Raw genomic sequence first — 19,246 nt, 5'->3', positions numbered from 1 at the left:
CTTCTAGTTATAGGCTACTACTTCCAACAACAACAATAATAATAATATTTTTTTTTTTTTAAATCAAGACAAGAAAGTAAAGCGCTTATTTGGATTTTCTAGAAAACAAATATGGTACTTCATGTTTCATTAACCTTTATTTCGGCCATCTTGTTTTATTGCTGTTTTTAATGTGCTGCGATGCTGGGGTAAGTGAGCGCGCGGCAGCAGAATAATACATTACCCCATTCAGTTAGCCTGCTTTCAGTTGTGCCGTTTAATTCAGCCAAGCCACGAACTGAAGTTGATGATATAGGAGGCACGCTCTAACGAAACAAAGAGGTGCATTTAAAAGTGGTTGACACGATTTAAAAAGGGTTCACTCTGAAAAGAGAGACAAAGAAGACAGAGACCTATTCTGCGATGACCGAGACCGCTCACTAAATTAAGTCACCAAAGGCTGCGCTGAAGCGACGCGTGTCCAGAATTCGCAGTTTCGTCGTCTTTGTCACAGACGCCCATCGAGCACTCGTAGACCCCTGCCTTGGTCACCCCAAAATAGTTCATGAGCTTTAAAAGCTCTTGGACACTGACAAGGGGGTGTCTCTTGCATCCCGCGAGAGCCAAGGTTGTGTCTGCAGCTTCGGCTGGGAACCAAGGGTCTGCACGAGCGCACACAACTTTTTTGAGCGTTCATACTTGAGCTTCACTCAGAGAAGCGGCAGCTGCAGGCTGCTGAAAAGCGGGCTTATTAATTGTCCTTTGTCATGCATAATTACCTGAATTTCTATAGTAGTTCTATAGTCTTTGTGGGACTGGCGTGTCCGGTATTGTATCTGTTTAATATCGTCTCATTAGCATACCCTCACCTTTCGGGAGTTAGAGGTAGCGTGTCCTCTACCTCATCAAGAGTCCCGCGGTTCCGCTCCCCTCGCGCACACAAAGGCTTTCTAAATCCAGAGGCACCCTTTAGTTTGACGCAAACAGCGGGTCTTATGCATTTTGCATGGTTTTACCTTATTTAAAACACCAATGTAATTTTAATCATTGCAGGTTAGCCGTCATTTCAAACAGCCGACTGTTTTGTGTAGCAAAAAAAAAAGAAAAAAAAATTATATATATATATATAGAACAGCTGTAAATTATCACATTTAGGATTTAGGAAACATTTTTTGAATTTTTATATGCGCAATAAGTCCTGAATTCTTTTGACGAAATGGGTGGGGGATCAACAGTTGGGGCTTCAAAATGAAAATGGTAAGTTTTTCAGATGTTGCTCTGTTGCAGTTTGCTGTGTGTTGCACACGGCGCTGCGATTCCTGCGAGATTGGACCCCATTATAAAGCCCTGACAGCTTCGGGTCAGATTTTATTTGGCTGAAAAGGGGGACATTCCCCGGACCGCAGTTAACTCTATTGTTAATCTGTTTTAATGGGACGGTGGTCTTTTTCTCCCACACCTGCGAGGGTGGACTCTAATTCGATTAATAAGAAATTCAATATATATTCATTAGGTGTCTTTCTCTGTATGATATATTACCAGCAGCGGGAAATAAAAAGAGGCCATTTATTCTCGGGCTGAATGGGGCTGCATGGGACCGAATCTTCACCTGCTTCCCCACTCAATTAGGAATGTATCCCAAACTCCCGGGGAAGACGAGTTAAATTAAGCGTTAGCTAATTTCCTAACGCCCCTTCTACGTAATCCTTCCATTTCAGCGTTGCCCCCTCAATTTACTCCAAGTTGAAAGGTTCAAATAGCGCCTAATGAAACAGTGACTAAATCGGTCTCTCGCGCTTAGAGGAACCCTGTCGCTGTCTCTTCAAAGCCTCTGGGCCTCCCCCAGTCGGGGGTCTCGCGGCTAAATACACGTCTTTGGAAGTACAATCCAACATGTCAAAGCCTTTGCCCAGTCAATATAGCCCTTTTTGTGGTTTGGAAGGAATTGCTACATAATCAGCCAATGTGGGACTGAAACTGCAATTAAACTCCTCTTGGATTAAGTTAACACGAGGAACCGCGCGCCACACAAAAGCGGACGTAAAATATGAAGGTGGAAATAAGCGGGCCGCTTATGCAGGTCATTACCAGGGTTCACGCGCAGAGAGGCCGCGGACCTTTATGTGTGAGCAGGGAATTTTGTATTAGTCTCGCATGACATTATTGTTATTGTTCCATTATTAATTAATTATAATGAGTTTATTGCAACGTGTTTATTATTATTATTAATTATTATTATTATTATTATTACTTTATTCATCCATTAATTCGTTTAAACGGTGAAAAATAATCCCATGGTATTATTGGATAATGTATGCTTTAATTTGTATCCATATCATGCCTGCTAAATAACATTAAAGTGAATTTGCAGTGATAATGAAATACATAGACACAAGATTATGCTGATTATAATTATGGTGCTGGTAATTATTATTATTAGGCCTAATAGTAACAACGACAATAATAATAATAATAATAATAACAATAACAACAATAATAATAATAAGTTGCTTTTGTTACATTGCCACTTCCTTCAGGAAAACAGGCAGCTTAAAGGAAAGAACGAAGCTATATGAAGAATAAGGACAAAATGAACGGACTACATTTGACCTTATTGGACTCACATACGAGCCGGAACATGAATGGTTCACTCAGAGCGGAGTCTGAGCTGTTCGGCAGCCGCAGACGTGCTGAGCGGCAGGTTTATCTAACACGTTCAAAGCAGGATCTCTCAAAGCACGAGACCAAGCGGCTTATTTTATCCAGCTGTACACGCGCCTGGCTGCTTGATGTCTTTAGCGGCGCAATAAATGTTTCATAAATGTGGGTATGTGTGTGTTGTTCGCTGCTTTGGATAAAAGCGTCTGCCAAATACATGTAATGTAAGCTTGTAACAGGTGAACTAGTCTTGAAATAGAACTTGATATATGAATGTTGAGCTGCCACCGTTTCCTGTTGTTTGTGTAAAACCAGTTTTTGCATGCATGGTTCTGAAGTTCTGATTGGCTTATAAGACCTTGATGAAACTTTCCTGTCAGACGTACGATTCCCCATAAGATGGTTATAACTGGGCAAATCAAAGGGCTCGCGCATTGCCCAATTCACACAGTGATGCCGCGGCAGAAAGAAAATTCCTTTTTATTCCCTGTAAAATCAAGTATTTTGAAATAAAACGAGGCACTCAAACGTACTGAATGTCTGCTCTCAACTCCACTAAACAACTCGGGCTGGAAGAAGTGGCTGGTGTGCCCTCCTCTTATGCACGCGCTGTTGTATTTCGCATGAGTCGTTATATACCGATGTACCCAATCAAGCGCCACTTAGACCGCTTCCTAAACATCTCGCGCCCACTTTATTTATTGTAGTGCTCTTGTCCTGATTGTGTTGTAAGTCAATTAAAGCGCGCGGTCGCCGATCTCGCTCCAGGCCGGGGATGGCAGGGGGAGAGGGTAACCGGACAAAGCCGCGAAGGCTGCGAGTTAAAAGTGACAGTGCAGATCATTAAAGCGGGCGAAACCGCCCCTGCATTCTAAGCTGCCCTGTCAACCTGCCACTTCCATAGAAACTGGCACAATAAGCCGGCGAATGCGCGCGGTCTCCCCGCGCGCTGCAATGGCCAATGCCAACTTGTCTTTTAAAACAGACAGAATTTGACAATAATTAATTCATTTGAGTCTTGTTTTTTATCCATTCCACTCCTCCTTGTAACCGAAAATTGGTTGTAAAAGGGGTGGTTACCATGACATTGAAAAGATCATTACTTTTCTAAAAAAAAAAAAAAGGGGGGGAGGATTTGTCCTGTTCTTAGAGCTTCTGTAGACACGGCAATCACGCCCTGTCCCCTTCCCTTTTCCCCAAGAACCAGCAAAGAAAGCTTTGTGCCTATCAATCAAATCACACATTAGTGTAAATCTGCGGCCCAGATTCAACTACCGCAAGAGTTTACGGTTCTAGTTCACGAAGATAACGGTGCGGATGAACACCAAGCATTTACCGGTGAACAGCCCGGAGGACTGAGTGGAAAAGGTGTTTATAATGTGCGCCGACACCACAGCATGCAGTTCGATGCTGCGAATCTTTTATTTAAATAAATACAAATATACACATTTATATAATGCCATAAACATATAAATTCGGAAAATCACAGTATGCAGTCAGGATATCAACAGTACCGGGTTGGTCCAAAGACACACGCCACGCTTACAGTGTAGAAATATACTGGAGGAGTTATATGAAATTAATAAAACAGGCGCCGGACAGGACTGTCCTCCACCTGTCTCACCTCCCCCCTCCCCCACCCCCACCCAAAAAAATTTTTTTTAAACAATGTGATACAATGCTTTCTCCCCTAATCTCTAGCTTTAACAATGGTTTCAACGTAGACATATTTCGAAAAATGAACACGTTCACGATTTTATTAAAAACACCGTGAAATAAAAAAAATTAAAAAAAAACAATGAACGCCAGGACGAGCCGATAAACACAAATCTGCCATCCGCATCAAAACGATTTGCATATACTGTAATATTAATACTGAGTGTTATTCCTGCGCGAGCGTTAGCTGGCTTAAACAGTCTGTAGGAGGGACTAAGTGCTACTGGACGCGCACAGCCGGTGCATAAACGCCCTTAGATGGGGGAAATCTCTTTCTCCTCCGTTGCTGATGCGGGCGATAAGGACTCCTCATCTTCAGACCTGGGGTAGTGCGCGTGTCCGCTCGCGCACTTGCACCCGGTGTGCGTGTTCCTCTGGGTTCCTTTGCCCTCCTTCTTGTGCTTCACGCGACGGTTCTGGAACCAGATCTTTACCTGCTTCTCTGAAAGGTTTAAGTAGGTCGCGATTTCGATTCTTCTCAGTCGCGACAGATACATGTTTGAAGAGAACTCCCTTTCCAGCTCTAGGAGTTGTGTGCTGGTGAAAGCCGTGCGCATCCTTTTGCCGTTTTGAATGTGACTGGTCTCCGTTGAGCCTGTTTGTGAAGAGAGGACAGTGCTGTAACACTGGACATTTTCCCACCATCACTGCAGACATTGCATTGCACTTAATTAGCTTTTTTAACAACTTTCAGCTGAACTTGTCACGCCAGTACCATTCAAGCTCACGTGCGCGTTCGGTGATTGGTCTATAACGGATTTTGTGAAAATAATCCCAAACCAGTAAAAACATGATCAATCAGTTGAAGCCTAATAAATGGCGAACGACGAAAAGTAAGGCTGGTGCATACGAACAGGTGATTATGGCGCGAATGCCCTTACCTATGGAGAGACAGTGGTACCTCCTGGGGTCGGTGACGCTGTAGGTGGGCGTGCAGACAGGTGCGTGCCCGGGATGTGTCATCGCCGGATTCTGTGGGTGCCCCAGCCTCTGGCAGTACTGCGGCTCCCCGCTCGGGAACTGGGGCTTGAGCAGCGGGATGCTGCTCCTGGGGGGATGGATGTGCGACGTGACACAGAGCGGGCAGACGCAGAAAGTGCCGCTTTTCCTGGCGGGACACGCCGGCGCGGTGACGGTCATCACGCTGGAGGAGTGCACGCTGAGTGGTATGAGGAAATCTTGCACACTGTGCTCGTTCAGAGGCGCAGCTCGCGCCGTGTCTTTGATAATGAGAGAGTCGACGTAGAAGGACCGTGACATGGCTGCGCTGGTGCGGTCAGTTGCTCCTGGTGCGAGGTGCGGTTGTTTCTCTTCTAAAGCCCCGAGGTCTCGGAAGGTGCTTATGTTTGACGGTTAAACAAAAGGGACCCCGGAGAGGGCTGGTCCGAACGTCACCCACGTGCGCACCCTGCTCCGGGGGCTTTAGTACCACCGCTGACCCGAAACACGTGATTCCTCAAAGAACTTCCAATGAAAACTCTCCATTTATTCATTTAAGCCCCTCGGATGCGGTTTCCCAACGGTATCAGGAAACAAGAAACAACTTTATTAACGTGCGTTAATAAAGCTGTTTAAATCGCACTCATTGATTTCTTTCAACACCTGTTTGTTCTGACTTGCATATATATAAAAACTTTATATTCTTCATCTGCATGTACCATCACTTTATATCGCGACCACACGACGAATACCATTTGAAGGCCACATCTAGGCTTTTATTTTTAAGCTAAGGTTTAGAATTCTCATGTATCTACACACCAGACACGCCCTGCCGCATCTCGGTGCGACGTTTAAACTCTAACTTCAAATGTCTTGTTTTTTGCATGAAGTGTTGTGACCAAGAGAGTCAGAATTGTTTAAAAATTAAGGACTTGAATCAAAATAACTGACATTCAGTCAGGGAAGAGCGACATTGTTACAATAATTCTGATTATTTTTAACTGCAGGCACGTATCGGGCGTGTAATGGAAATGGTATAGTTTTTTACATACAAAGTTTTGGAACTGAAAATCACCAAGAACAAATTAAACATTACTTTTAATTAACGCTGGTCTTCCCTCAATTTAATGGTTTAGAACCAAATCCTCATTTGAATATTTTGTCAATTAAAGTGTTAAATATGCCCATTTGTCTAGATTCAGCTGGAGCAGGGCATTGTATTTATTTATTTTAGCTAAATATTACAGGGCGACGCAAAGTTGTATTTTCCGTTTACTTATTCAAATGTAGTATATATTAATGTCCAGTGTGAATGTGTGTGAATAAAACCACGGAAAAGTGGCCGACTGCGCGCGTTAAATATAATTATAATCGTGCTGCACCTCGGTTTGGTAAAGATTTCAGGTCCAGTAATTACGGGTTTATAAATCGCTGGTGAGTCTGGTTACTAGCTATTTGATAGCGATTAGGATTCAATTAGAAAGTGTTTATTATGGTGGAGCTCTGCTGGGTAAACAGGCAACTATTCCAGAAATGCGTTAATCCCTCGTCTTGTGACGATAATTAGCGGGTCTGATCTCCAGAGGGTCAGCGGTGGGTTTCGCTTCCACTTTCATCTAAGAAACAAGACCTCTTGCCATCCAGACAGCGCGTGAAGCCCTATAATATCTAAGACTGTTAAAAAGAGAAGAAAAACAATAGGTGGTTTGTTTGTTCACCCCTCTCCATGTACCAGTTAAAGTAGAGGTCACGGTGAAGTCACTGTTCCCACACCTTTGTAAATCATTGTTGTTTATATTATTTATATACACGTCCAAAATGTTAACAAAAGTTTCCAACAAGCTGAACCTCGCAAGCCTATAGTGAGAGTGTAGCCTAATATTAAAGCTGCGAACTCAATATCATTAGCCATACATAAATATTTTATTTCACGTCGGGAAATAGCTATATTTTACCTTTCATTTCGATAAGTAAACCACATATTTCTGTGGCAAATACCTTCAACAAATTCGGCCAGTTTCACGTGGATACTGTTGGTAATTCCCCATGTTTGCGACCGACAGGTCACCAGCAGCACCAATGATTTAATTGAAATCGCGCATATCAGCTCCATGATTGTAAAGGAAAATAAAATATGACTTTAAACTTGAATAAATGTGGAAAAACAAACGCGTCTGTCACAGCCTCGGTAATTGTAGTAATAAAGAGCACGCAGCGGATAACGCGCGAGCCAATGGGCTGGAGAACCATCCGAGGCGGAATGATGTATGGCGCGCGCCCACATCACACCGTCCCAGTTTCAATATTATTTTTTTCCTCCAAATTCTGCACGATAAAATTTCATTGTCTCTTAAGTAATCCCACAAATGAGACCCTTTATGAGTCTATAATGAGGTCTAATTGCCACGGCTAGTCGAGCCACGTGGAAGGGTTTAGGAGGAATTAAGCTGTCGGGTACGGAGCACAGACTGTTACCTCGCCGTTACTTTCATAATTCAAGGAGAAAATTAGTCCATTTAAGGGAAAATCCTTTGATTCCTTTTATTCTGCTCGGAGTGACCGGACTATAACTTTGTCCGCTTCGCTTACATGCAGTACGCATACAACAAACTGGAAACGTACATATTGGCCCTTTAAATGCGGAAGATTTATAAGAATTCCAGATCTGTTCAGCTAAGCTTCTCGGCACCCCTGCCTCAAACACCAACAGCCTCCCCCGCACGCCGCCACACAGACAGGCAAACACACACACCAACCTCACACACGCACAGCCGTCCACCTCTGAGCATGTATAATCCCGCGCCCGCGTGTGTTTACCGTTGACCCTCTTCATTGTCCGCCACTCACTTTATTCAGAAATCGCCACGAGCTTTTATTATTATTATTATTATTATTATTATTATTATTATTATTATTATTATTATTATTATTATTGTATTTTTTAAATTAAGTTTATCTCTTCAGGATTAAACTTTTTTTTTCGGGGGGGTGGGGGTGGGGGGGAGGTTGACAAAAAACACAACACAGTTTAGAGAATTAATTATCACACTATTGCAATTACATCTTCCTTACTATAGAAGATGAAGAGCGAAGACGCACACTGCACACACCAGAACCCCAGACTCCCTCTCTCCTGCTGTATCCCTGCTTAATAATGAACCCCAGACTCCCTCTCTCCTGCTGTATCCCTGCTTAATAATGAACCCCAGACTCCCTCTCTCCTGCTGTATCCCTGCTTAATAATGAACCCCAGACTCCCTCTCTCCTGCTGTATCCCTGCTTAATAATGAACCCCAGACTCCCTCTCTCCTGCTGTATCCCTGCTTAATAATGACGATTAGCCGGGGCAGTCTGTTCTGAGATGAGTTATCCCAGTTTTTCTAAGTGAACACAATGAGTGTGGAGAGTTCAGAGAGGTTAGTCCACTGATCCAGTCTGTAGGGGCCTTATGCAGAATCTCTTGGGACCTGAAAGAGGTGATTTGTAATGGCTACTCTTGTTGTTAACAATAACAATTACAACATAGCAGTTATTGTTGCACATTTAAGTGTGTATGCAGCAATTGTGAGACAGAAACGTGTGTATGTTTTACTGTGTATACTTTAATGTGTGTGTGAGTGTGAATGTGAATGTGAATGTGTGTGTGTGTGTGTTTTAATTCCTATAGTAAATCCTTGGCATTTACTGTCATCTCAGTTTAGCTTCTTGTTTCTGTTTTCGAACAGCACTGTGGACATAGTGGGAGAAGTGCTACTGAGCTGCGTTTTATTCTCATGGGTGTTTGCATTGTGCTTCCCAAGGACAAAAACACACAAACTTGTAAAGGTGCATCGCAAAAGTATCACTCCCTTTTCAGATGTCTATGGTCTTTAGTGCACCATGAAGAAACCCATTAATGTTTTTTTGAATGAGCATCATTAACTTGTATCAACAGCCTTTATACGGCCTCTTTGTGGCGAGGCGGCCTGCGGCACATCTTCGCTAATACAGTGGCCGATTTCCCCTTTATTAGTTACCAGGCAACAGGTCCTGAATACGGAAGCTGAAAGGAGCACTTGGGCCCTGAATGGTGAGAGAAATGAACAATGATGCGAGCGGAACGTAGCGGCACGCCGCGGCCTCCGTCCGCCGCGCGGGCAGCTGCAGAGCCGCGCTGTTTCAGAATGTTCCCCAGAAAACAGAGACGGAGGGGGGAGGGGTGAAGAGGCCACTGCGCCGTCTCTCCGTCTGTCCGTCCGTCTCTCCGTCCGTCTGTCTGTCTGTCCGTCCGTCCGTCCGTCCGTCCGTCCGTCCGTCCGTCCGTATGTCCGTCCGTCCGCCGCGCGGGCAGCTGCAGAGCCGCGCTGTTTCAGAATGTTCCCCAGAAAACAGAGACGGAGGGGGGAGGGGTGAAGAGGCCACTGCGCCGTCTGTCCGTCCGTCTCTCCGTCCGTCTGTCTGTCTGTCTGTCTGTCTGCATTTCAGTCAAACTTGGATTATAGTGAAGAACCGCCACACAAACTTCACTGACACACAGTTTTAGGAAAGTGTTTTTTTGTTTTTCAGAAGGCTCGCCCTCCCGTGGTGCGGGGATCTGGCCGGCGCCCTTACTCAGGGGAATGTTCCGGATTCTGTCTCCTGTGCGAGACGTTTTCTGTGTGAGTACATTTGTTCCCACTTTGATTCGCTTATTGTCTCTTAGAGCTGAACTGACACTGAACATTATGTGCTCTACTGCAGAAAATGTACCATCGCAACAAAAGAACTTTTTTCTTCAACGGTCGTCAAAAAAGTAAAACAAACTAATTTTAGAAAATCCTTTCAGCTGCATGTCAGAGGGAAGGTGACAGGAAGTGTGTAATGTGAACAGGGAGGCTGAGGGTGTCTTATTGTCCGGTGTGAAATATGCCTGAAGCCCTGGGTGTGGCTGAGCCTCTCAGCTGAACACACGCAACACCAGTGCCAGAAATTAATCCATCGGGTTTCAACTCCAGGCACAATTAGGAGACAGACACACAAAACAGAACCATCAGCCGACTGGGCTGATCCATGGTGCTCCTCTCCTCTCCTCCTCTCCTCCTCCTGTCCTCCTCTCCTCCTCTCAGCTTCATTACAGGCTGTTTCCAGCCCCTGCCCCCGCCACACTTATTTAAGTTCTCTGCCTCTCATCTCTTTATGTTTTTCCAAAAGAATAAGCAAATATTTATTACTGGCCCAAAATGAAATAGCCCTTATTCCAATTTCCTTGCTTGACTTGCTGAAATACGGCCCACAATCCACCCTCATTTCAATCAGAACCAAGTGCCGATCATTCGGACCGCAACCTAAAACATCTCATGAACTGTGAGCTCTATCTGATCGGATTATTTTCAGTATTACTTGTAAAATCACACTTATTTGCTTAATAAGTGCCAATTTCAGGATAATTTAAATAACAACCATGAATGTCTCCCTGTTCTTCTCCTTCCATAGATACAGCTGGGTGCTTGCTGGAGGACTTTGTGTTGGTGCATTTCTCACGCGTGTAGGCACTGCAGTGTATGTGTTCCACGTTGGCCACGCAGAGCAGGTGGCTGGTTTTCAGACCTATGACCTGTTCTGACCCTAGAAACCAGGTGAGATGAATTACCTGTGTAATAATATACCCACACTGTCTATCCCTAACCCTAACCCAATGAAGGTATCCGATCATCTCTTCTTTTGACAACATGGCTAGCACTTCAGTTTCAGGCTTTTCCTTCTGGTATAGACTTGTTGGCCAGTGTATTGTGTTGCTGCCTGTCAGTGTGTTGCTAGATGTGTTGCTGCCTGTCCGTGTGTTGTTAGGTGAGTTGCTGCCTGTCAGTGTGTTGCTAGGTGAGTTGCTACCTGTCAGTGTGTTGCTAGGTGAGTTGCTGCCTGTCAGTGTGTTGTTAGGTGAGTTGCTGCCTGTCAGTGTGTTGCTAGGTGAGTTGCTGCCTGTCAGTGTGTTGCTAGGTGTGTTGCTGCCTGTCAGTGTGTTACTAGGTGTTTTGCTGCCTGTCAGTGTGTTGCTAGGTGCGTTGCTGCCTGTCAGTTGGTTGCTAGGTGTGTTGCTGCGTGTTTATTCCTGTGCTTCTGGATGCTTTGATCATTAGAAACACATTTCTCTCTGGCTTGGGAAATGTGTGTATGACTTGTGTTTTTCACTATGTGCAGGTGCAGTGCTAATTGGAAATAATGAAATTAGTGGTTTCGTTATAGTTAATAAGTAGCTAGGCATTCCTCTGGCAGTGATTAATAATTGGTAATGTAATTGTAATGTAAATAATAAATGTAATGTAATGTAATGGTTCTAAAGTGCTTAGAAAGTGTTTCAGTAGAAATTAGTAATGCAAATGCTTAATTAATAATTTGTACAGTAAAATAGATATTACATATTTTACAGTTGTTCTTAATTTTATAAGTTGTTACAGTGACAGATCTTAGTTGTTGCTTATTCACGAGTAGTGCTCTATTGCTGGGCATGTTTGAAGTTGGGTAATGCGGAATTTTGGATTGAGCAGGTCAGTGGAATATAATGCTGCAGAATGAAAGTCACTGGATTACTGCGTTTTAACGGGGCTCTTATAAAACACAAAGCTGTCAAGATTATAATTATCCTGCTGGTCCCAACTACCTCTGATTTTCCTTCCTGGTTTCTAAAGGAGAAGGGGAATAAGCCCAAACTGGGGTGGATTGTGGTAGTTATTGGATTGGGGACATCATCAGATTTAGCGCTAAAGAAAGACATGAAGTGTTATAAGCTGAGCAGAGGTCATTATACAACAGGCCTGCTTGTGTCGTGCGTGCATCACATGGTCATTCGGTTAAGCAGACGTCCTGCACTCAGGAGCCAGTCTGTCGGTTTGTGTGACGGGCGAAGATGGGCGGTGGGAGAGCAGATGGGTGAGGGTATGAACTGGTGTAGGTGTTGCTGTGGGGTGTAGATATATGGATTTAGGTATAGGGGTTTAGGTGTATCTGGTATAGCTGTAGGGGTGTATATGTATCTGGTAAAGGTATAGGGGTTTAGGTGTATGTGGTATAGGTGTAGGGGTGTATGTGTATGTGGTATAGGTTTAGGTGTATGTTGCATAGGTGTAGGGCCGTAGGTATATGTGGTATAGGTGTAGGGGTGTATGTGTATCTGGTATATGTATAGGGGTTCAGGTGAATGTGATCTATGTATAGCATGAGATGCAGCTCCAGGCTCAGGCCCATTCAGCTTGTAGCAGCCTGAGACAGAGCTCCACTCTCAGGCCTGTTTGGCTTGCAGCAGTTGAGACAGAGCTCCACTCTCAGGCCTGTTTGGCTTGCAGCAGTCGAGACAGAGCTCCGCTCTCAGGCCTGTTTGGCTTGCAGCAGTCGAGACAGAGCTCCGCTCTCAGGCCTGTTTGGCTTGCAGCAGTCGAGACAGAGCGCCGCTCTCAGGCCTGTTTGGCTTGCAGCAGTCGAGACAGAGCTCCACTCTCAGGCCTGTTTGGCTTGCAGCAGTTGAGACAGAGCTCCGCTCTCAGGCCTGTTTGGCTTGCAGCAGTCGAGACAGAGCTCCGCTCTCAGGCCTGTTTGGCTTGCAGCAGTCGAGACAGAGCTCCGCTCTCAGGCCTGTTTGGCTTGCAGCAGTCGAGACAGAGCTCCACTCTCAGGCCTGTTTGGCTTGCAGCAGTTGAGACAGAGCTCCGCTCTCAGGCCTGTTTGGCTTGCAGCAGTCGAGACAGAGCTCCGCTCTCAGGCCTGTTTGGCTTGCAGCAGTCGAGACAGAGCTCCACTCTCAGGCCTGTTTGGCTTGCAGCAGTTGAGACAGAGCTCCGCTCTCAGGCCTGTTTGGCTTGCAGCAGTCGAGACAGAGCTCCGCTCTCAGGCCTGTTTGGCTTGCAGCAGTCGAGACAGAGCTCCACTCTCAGGCCTGTTTGGCTTGCAGCAGTCGAGACAGAGCTCCGCTCTCTGGCCCATTCAGGTCTTGCTGTCATGCTCATCACACCACCAAATCACTTAACAACTACCGGAATTTTTATGTCTGCTCCAAGTCCTCCACTCTCTTCCCTTTATTTTTCTCTCTCTTTCTCTCCCTCTCTCTTTCCTACATTCAAACTTTTTTTCCTTTCTTTTGATTTCTTTCTTTTTTAAATTGGGCTGCTGCATTGTTTGGAGAAAGACAAAGAGAGAAAGGGAGGTCTGGGTGTAGATTTAAGTGGAGAGAACACAGTTAGATCATGTTCTTTTCATGGTCTGATTAGAATTACCCCCCACTCCCCCACCACTCTGGGGCGTTCAGAGGCCCTACCCCACAAAAGGCCGAGAGGCTGAAGGACTCAGCTTGAATGCTAATCACAGCCTGGCTACCTTTAGCTCGATCGCTGCTGCTCTGCACTCGTCTCTAAAGCCTGATCACGGCTGCTCTGCACTCGCCTCTAAAGCCTGATCACAGCTGCTCTGCACTCGCCTCTAAAGCCTGATCACAGCTGCTCTGCACTCGCCTCTAAAGCCTGATCACGGCTGCTCTGCACTCGCCTCTAAAACCTGATCACGGCTGCTCTGCACTCGCCTCTAAAGCCTGATCACTGCTGCTCTGCACTCGACTCTAAAGCCTGATCACGGCTGCTCTGCCCTCACCTCTAAAGCCTGACCACTGCTGCTCTACACTGACCTCTAAAGCCTGATCACTGCTGCTCTGCACTCGACTCTAAAGGCTGATCACTGCTGCTCTACACTCGCCTCTAAAGCCTGATCACTGCTGCTCTGCACTCGCCTCTAAAGCCTGATCACTGCTGCTCTACACTCGCCTCTAAAGCCTGATCACTGCTACTCTACACTCGCCTCTAAAGCCTGATCGTTGCTGCTCTACACTCGACTCTAAAGCCTGATCACTGCTGCTCTACACTCGCCTCCAAAGCCTGATCACTGCTGCTCTGCACTCGACTCTAAAGCCTGATCACTGCTGCTCTGCACTCGCCTCTAAAGCCTGATCACTGCTGCTCTGCACTCGACTCTAAAGGCTGATCACTGCTGCTCTACACTCGCCTCTAAAGCCTGATCACTGCTGCTCTGCACTCGCCTCTAAAGCCTGATCACTGCTGCTCTACACTCGCCTCCAAAGCCTGATCACTGCTGCTCTGCACTCGACTCTAAAGCCTGATCACTGCTGCTCTGCACTCGCCTCTAAAGCCTGATCACTGCTGCTCTGCACTCGACTCTAAAGCCTGATCACTGCTGCTCTGCACTCGCCTCTAAAGCCTGATCACTGCTGCTCTGCACTCGCCTCTAAAGCCTGATCATTGCTGCTCTACACCCGCCTCTAAAGCCTGATCACTGCTGCTCTGCACTCGTCTCTAAAGCCTGATCACTGCTGCTCTATACTCGTCTCTAAAGCCTGATCACTGCTGCTCTACACTTGCCTCATAAGCCTGATCACAGCTGTGTGTGTATGTGTGTGTGTGTGTGTGTGTGTGTGCATGTGTTGGTGTGTGTGTGTGTGTGTGTATGAGTGTGTGTGTGTGTGTGTGTATGAGTGTGTGTGTGTATGAGCGTGTGTGTGTGTGGGTGAGTGTGTGTGTGTCGGTGTGTCGGTGTGTATGAGTGTGTTTGTTGGTGTGTGTGTATGAGTGTGTGTGTGTGTCGGTGTGTATGAGTGTGTGTGTGTGTGTGTATCAGTATGTATGTGTGTGTGTGTGTCTATTATTGACTAATAAAAGCACATTTCTTTAAATCTCTGTGGTGAATGGACTTGTTTAAGTAGAAACCTGAACAGTGCCATACTCTCGGTGCTGTATAGGTATGATCATACCTGCCAGCACGCTTTAGCCTGGCAGGATGGCATACCTACCACCACAGTAGTAGATATTGTTCCTGCAGTGCTGAACAGTGCATTGAATAACTCGACAATAACGCTAATCATATAAACACTCATCCTCATGACTAATATGAAATACAGATTTTTTTGCCAGCCAGTAAAAGACATGCTTTGAATTTCCCAGAATTCAATCATCTTTACCAGCTAGTACTTTTGTGTCTGTGCGTGTGTGTGTGTGTGTCTATGTGTGTATGTGTGTGTGTCTGTGTGCGCATGTGTGAGTGTGTGTCTGTGTGAGTTGAGTTGAATAAAAACGTGAATGTAAATATGACCTGTCACTCACCCGGTATGAGAGGTCCTGGTGAAGCATCAGTGTGGCATCATGTCAATCAAACTCACCCTATGATTGACAAGTCAGCTCCTACATACATGTTGAAGAGTCAAGCTAATAGCCCTGTCAATCATCTGAGCCAGCTCCTGTTGGCATGGCAACAGGATGTACCAGCTGGTTCACATCCCCATGTGAACACATATGACTTTCTTTTTCTTTAATGTCAAAATTCTAATCAGGTCGTTTGAAATTCTTTTACTTCCGGGATTGACAGGGAGGACTGACTTCAAATTGCAATCTGAGATTAAGGACAACTCATGAAACAGTTCTTCATGAAACAGACCTCATAACACAGTAAAAAAAAAAAAACTTTAAAATGAAAAGCAGCAAAGGCATTACATGGCCTACTGTTCATCGCATTAAGAACTGAATTACTTTTAAATAAAGTGTTTAACATGAGAGCATGCTCATATTTCTAAGATTGTAGACGCAGGGTAACTGGATTAGGATCTGTCCGGCAGGATGTTTAGAATGGGGAGAGCCCTACTGGAAGAGAGGTTTGTCCCCTCTCCCCTGCAGGCTGTAGTGCGCACTAGTAGTGTGCAGAGTGGTTTGTCCCCTCTCCCCTGCAGGCTGTAGTGCGCACTAGTAGTGTGCAGAGTGGTTTGTCTCCTCTCCCCTGCAGGCTGTAGTGTGCACTAGTAGTGTGCAGAGTGGTTTGTCCTCTCTCTCCTGTAGGCTGTAGTGTGCACTAGTAGTGTGCAGAGTGGTTTGTCCCCTCTCCCCTGCAGGCTGTAGTGTGCACTAGTAGTGTGCAGAGTGGTTTGTCCCCTCTCCCCTGCAGGCTGTAGTGTGCACTAGTAGTGTGCAGAGTGGTTTGTCCTCTCTCTCCTGTAGGCTGTAGTGTGCACTAGTAGTGTGCAGAGTGGTTTGTCCCCTCTCCCCTGCAGGCTGTAGTGTGCACTAGTAGTGTGCACAGTGGTTTGTCCTCTCTCTCCTGTTGGCTGTAGTGTGCACTAGTAGTGTGCAGAGTGGTTTGTCCCCTCTCTCCTGTAGGCTGTAGTGTGCACTAGTAGTGTGCAGAGTGGTTTGTCCCCTCTCCCCTGCAGGCTGTAGTGTGCACTAGTAGTGTGCAGAGTGTTTTGTCCTCTCTTTCCTGTTGGCTGTAGTGTGCACTAGTAGTGTGCAGAGTGGTTTGTCCCCTCTCTCCTGCAGGCAGTAGCGAGTTCAGGATGCTGTGTCCTGGTTACTGTTTAACTGTGTGTTTTTTTGTGGAGGACCACCATGCTGGCTCCGCCCCCTCAGTGGCCGGGCCTATTCAGAGGCCAGCTGCAGTAGGGCCCTGTCGTTTTGTCTTTCAGACACCAAGATGGATGGAGCTGCTGCTAGAAAGGGAGCACAAAGGCGGCAGCCCCAAGGTGAGCCGGCCCGGCGCAGCCTGGTGTAGGGCCTCAGTCAGCCGGCCTCTCAATGCCGCAGTATGGAAACAGATGCTTTTGTTGGGCCGGAGCACGAGGGGGGGGGGGCGGGGGGGGGCTGGCCGCGCGGAGGGGAGCACGGTCATTTCTCTTCCCTTTCTCCCCCTGCTCCAGTCCAGCTGCGGGGGGGGGGGGGGGCGGAGGAAGTGGGAGACGGGAAGCAGGATGAAATATAGAAGCCTGGGCTCTGTTCCGCCATGGCGCTATTAAAGCATCGTTTATTACGCCGGCCTTCCCGCCGCGACCGCCATTATTTATCAGCGCCCGTAATTGGCGGAGTGGCGGCATTCGACACGCTTGGGCAGATGCAGGGCCCCCGATTTATAGAGTTATGAAAAGGGTCTCCCCAAAAAACAAGGTGTGAACTGCGCGCCCCGAAAACGCGGCTGAGACGCAGAGCTGCCTCTTTGTGGCGGGTGAGAAATCAGCGGCTCAGCACAAAGGGAGGGGGGTCAGGGTTCAGCCCAGGGTTCAGTTCAGGGTTCGGTCCAGGGTTTGGTCCAGGGTTCAGTTCAGGGTTTGGTCCAGGGTTCAGTTCAGGGTTTGGTCCAGGGTTTGGTCCAGGGTTCAGTTCAGGGTTCGGCCCAGGGTTCGGTCCAGGGTTTGGTCCAGGGTTCAGTTCAGGGTTTGGTCCAGGGTTCAGTTCAGGGTTCGGTCCAGGGTTTGGTCCAGGGTTCAGTTCAGGGTTCGGTCCAGGGTTCAGTTCAGGGTTCGGCCCGGGTTCTGCCCAGGGTTCGGTCCAGGGTTCTGCCCAGGGTTTGGTCCAGTCACCCCTCTCAAGTCTGGGTCGGAGTGGGACGGGCTGAAGGAGAACAGTGTTCCTGGTGAAAAGGTCCTGGAACATCAACCCCACCGCCCGGCCTGCTCAACCTTCTCTGCTTCCTGTTTATCAGCAGGAGCATGCAATATGCAATAATCATACACAAACACTCGCACACATGGGCTATGTGGCATTTACTGATCAAAGTCTATTTGCCGGCTGAGAGCCTGAAAGGGGCTTAAAATCGCTTTGTGCGTGTGTGTGTGTGTGAGTATGTGTGTGTGTGTGTGTGTGCGTGTATGTGTGCGCGTGTGTGCGTGTGTGCGTGCGTGCGTGTGTGTGTGTGTGTGCGCATGAGTGTGCGCATGTGCATGTGCATGTGAGTATGTGTGTGCGCGCGTGCGTGTGCTTGTGTGTGAGTGTGTGTGCCCGTGTGCATGTGTGTGTGCGAGTATGTGCATGTGTGTGTGAGTATGTGTGCGCGTGTGTGCGTGCGTGTGTGTGCCCGTGTGTGAGTATGTGTGTGCGCGTGTGCGTGAGTATGTGTGTGCGCGCGTATATAGTGAGTGTGTAATCCATTGAGAGTATAGGCTGCTATTGATGTGATTTATTATGGTGAGCCACATGATGAGTATCCCACAGGAATAAAGAGGACCCCAAGGGGATCTTTGACAGGTGTCCTGCAAACTGCCTGAAACAAATGTTTAATACCCACAAAAAAACAGATGAACACTTTTATAGAAATGCACACACACACACGCATACTCACACACATGCACACACATACACACATACTCACATATACACACACACACACACATAAAGGTTTGGTAGGATACAGTCAGACAGGTTAATTTGCGTGTAAACTGTGTCCAAGCAGAGAGATGTGCAGTAATAAGCAGTTCGGAGGGGCGGGGTGATGCGCCTGGGCCTCCAGGTTGCATCATTACGCGGGCTGGATCCAGGAGGGGCCTGGGGCTGGATCCAGGAGGGGCCTGGGGCTGGATCCAGGAGGGGCCTGGGGCTGGATCCAGGAGGGGCCTGGGGCTGGAGCGGCCTGTGGCCTCAGGCTGGGGGAAAAGGACTGATGTCCCACAGTAGAAAAGAGAGACGCAGAACTTAATAAGGCATTAATAGTTACAGGGCTCCTTTTAATTATGAGATCAGCTGTTGCAGAAGTAGAAGCCTCTGGGTAATATGGAAAAGCCCCAGGGTGCTGTAGCACTGAAAGCCCCCCAACACAGCACAGATCCCCAACACAGCACAAAACAGCCCCCAACACAGGACAGATCCCCAACACAGCATGAAATAGCCCCCCAACACAGAACAGATCTCCATCACAGCACAAAACAGCCTCCCAACACAGATCCCCAACACAGAATGAAACAACCCCCCCAACACAGAACAGAACCCAAACACAGCACAAAGCAGCCCCCAACACAGAACAGATCCCCAACACAGCACAAAACAGCCCCCAACACAGAACAGATCCCCAACACAGCACAAAACAGCCTCCCAACACAGAACAGATCCCCAACACAGCACAAAACAGCCTCCCAACACAGAACAGATCCCCAACACAGCACAAAACAGCCTCCCAACACAGAACAGATCCC

At 47.0% G+C, this 19,246-nt stretch overlaps 1 protein-coding gene and 1 long non-coding RNA gene across 2 annotated transcripts; one reads left to right on the top strand and one right to left on the bottom strand.

Moving 5' to 3' along the window:
* Positions 1-4,035: 4,035 nt before the first annotated feature.
* gsx2 (GS homeobox 2) lies at positions 4,036-5,736 on the bottom strand. The gene is made up of 2 exons (XM_035415837.1): positions 5,235-5,736; positions 4,036-4,948 (listed from the first exon to the last, which is right to left on the bottom strand). Exons 1-2 carry the CDS (start codon positions 5,611-5,613, stop codon positions 4,608-4,610), a joined length of 720 nt encoding a protein of 239 aa, XP_035271728.1. The 5' UTR covers positions 5,614-5,736; the 3' UTR covers positions 4,036-4,607.
* A 4,116-nt stretch (positions 5,737-9,852) lies between these two features.
* On the top strand, positions 9,853-16,873 carry LOC118225062. Its single transcript, XR_004764748.1, has 3 exons — positions 9,853-9,929; positions 10,744-10,886; positions 16,754-16,873. It is a non-coding gene; the product is annotated as an uncharacterized LOC118225062 (long non-coding RNA).
* Positions 16,874-19,246: the final 2,373 nt, after the last annotated feature.

The sequence above is a fragment of the Anguilla anguilla genome, chromosome 4, assembly GCF_013347855.1.
Source record: "Anguilla anguilla isolate fAngAng1 chromosome 4, fAngAng1.pri, whole genome shotgun sequence".
In the NCBI taxonomy this organism is placed as follows: Eukaryota; Metazoa; Chordata; class Actinopteri; order Anguilliformes; family Anguillidae; genus Anguilla; species Anguilla anguilla.
The sequence above is the reverse complement of the archived record's forward strand: the minus strand, read 5'-3'. Positions and strand labels throughout refer to the sequence as shown.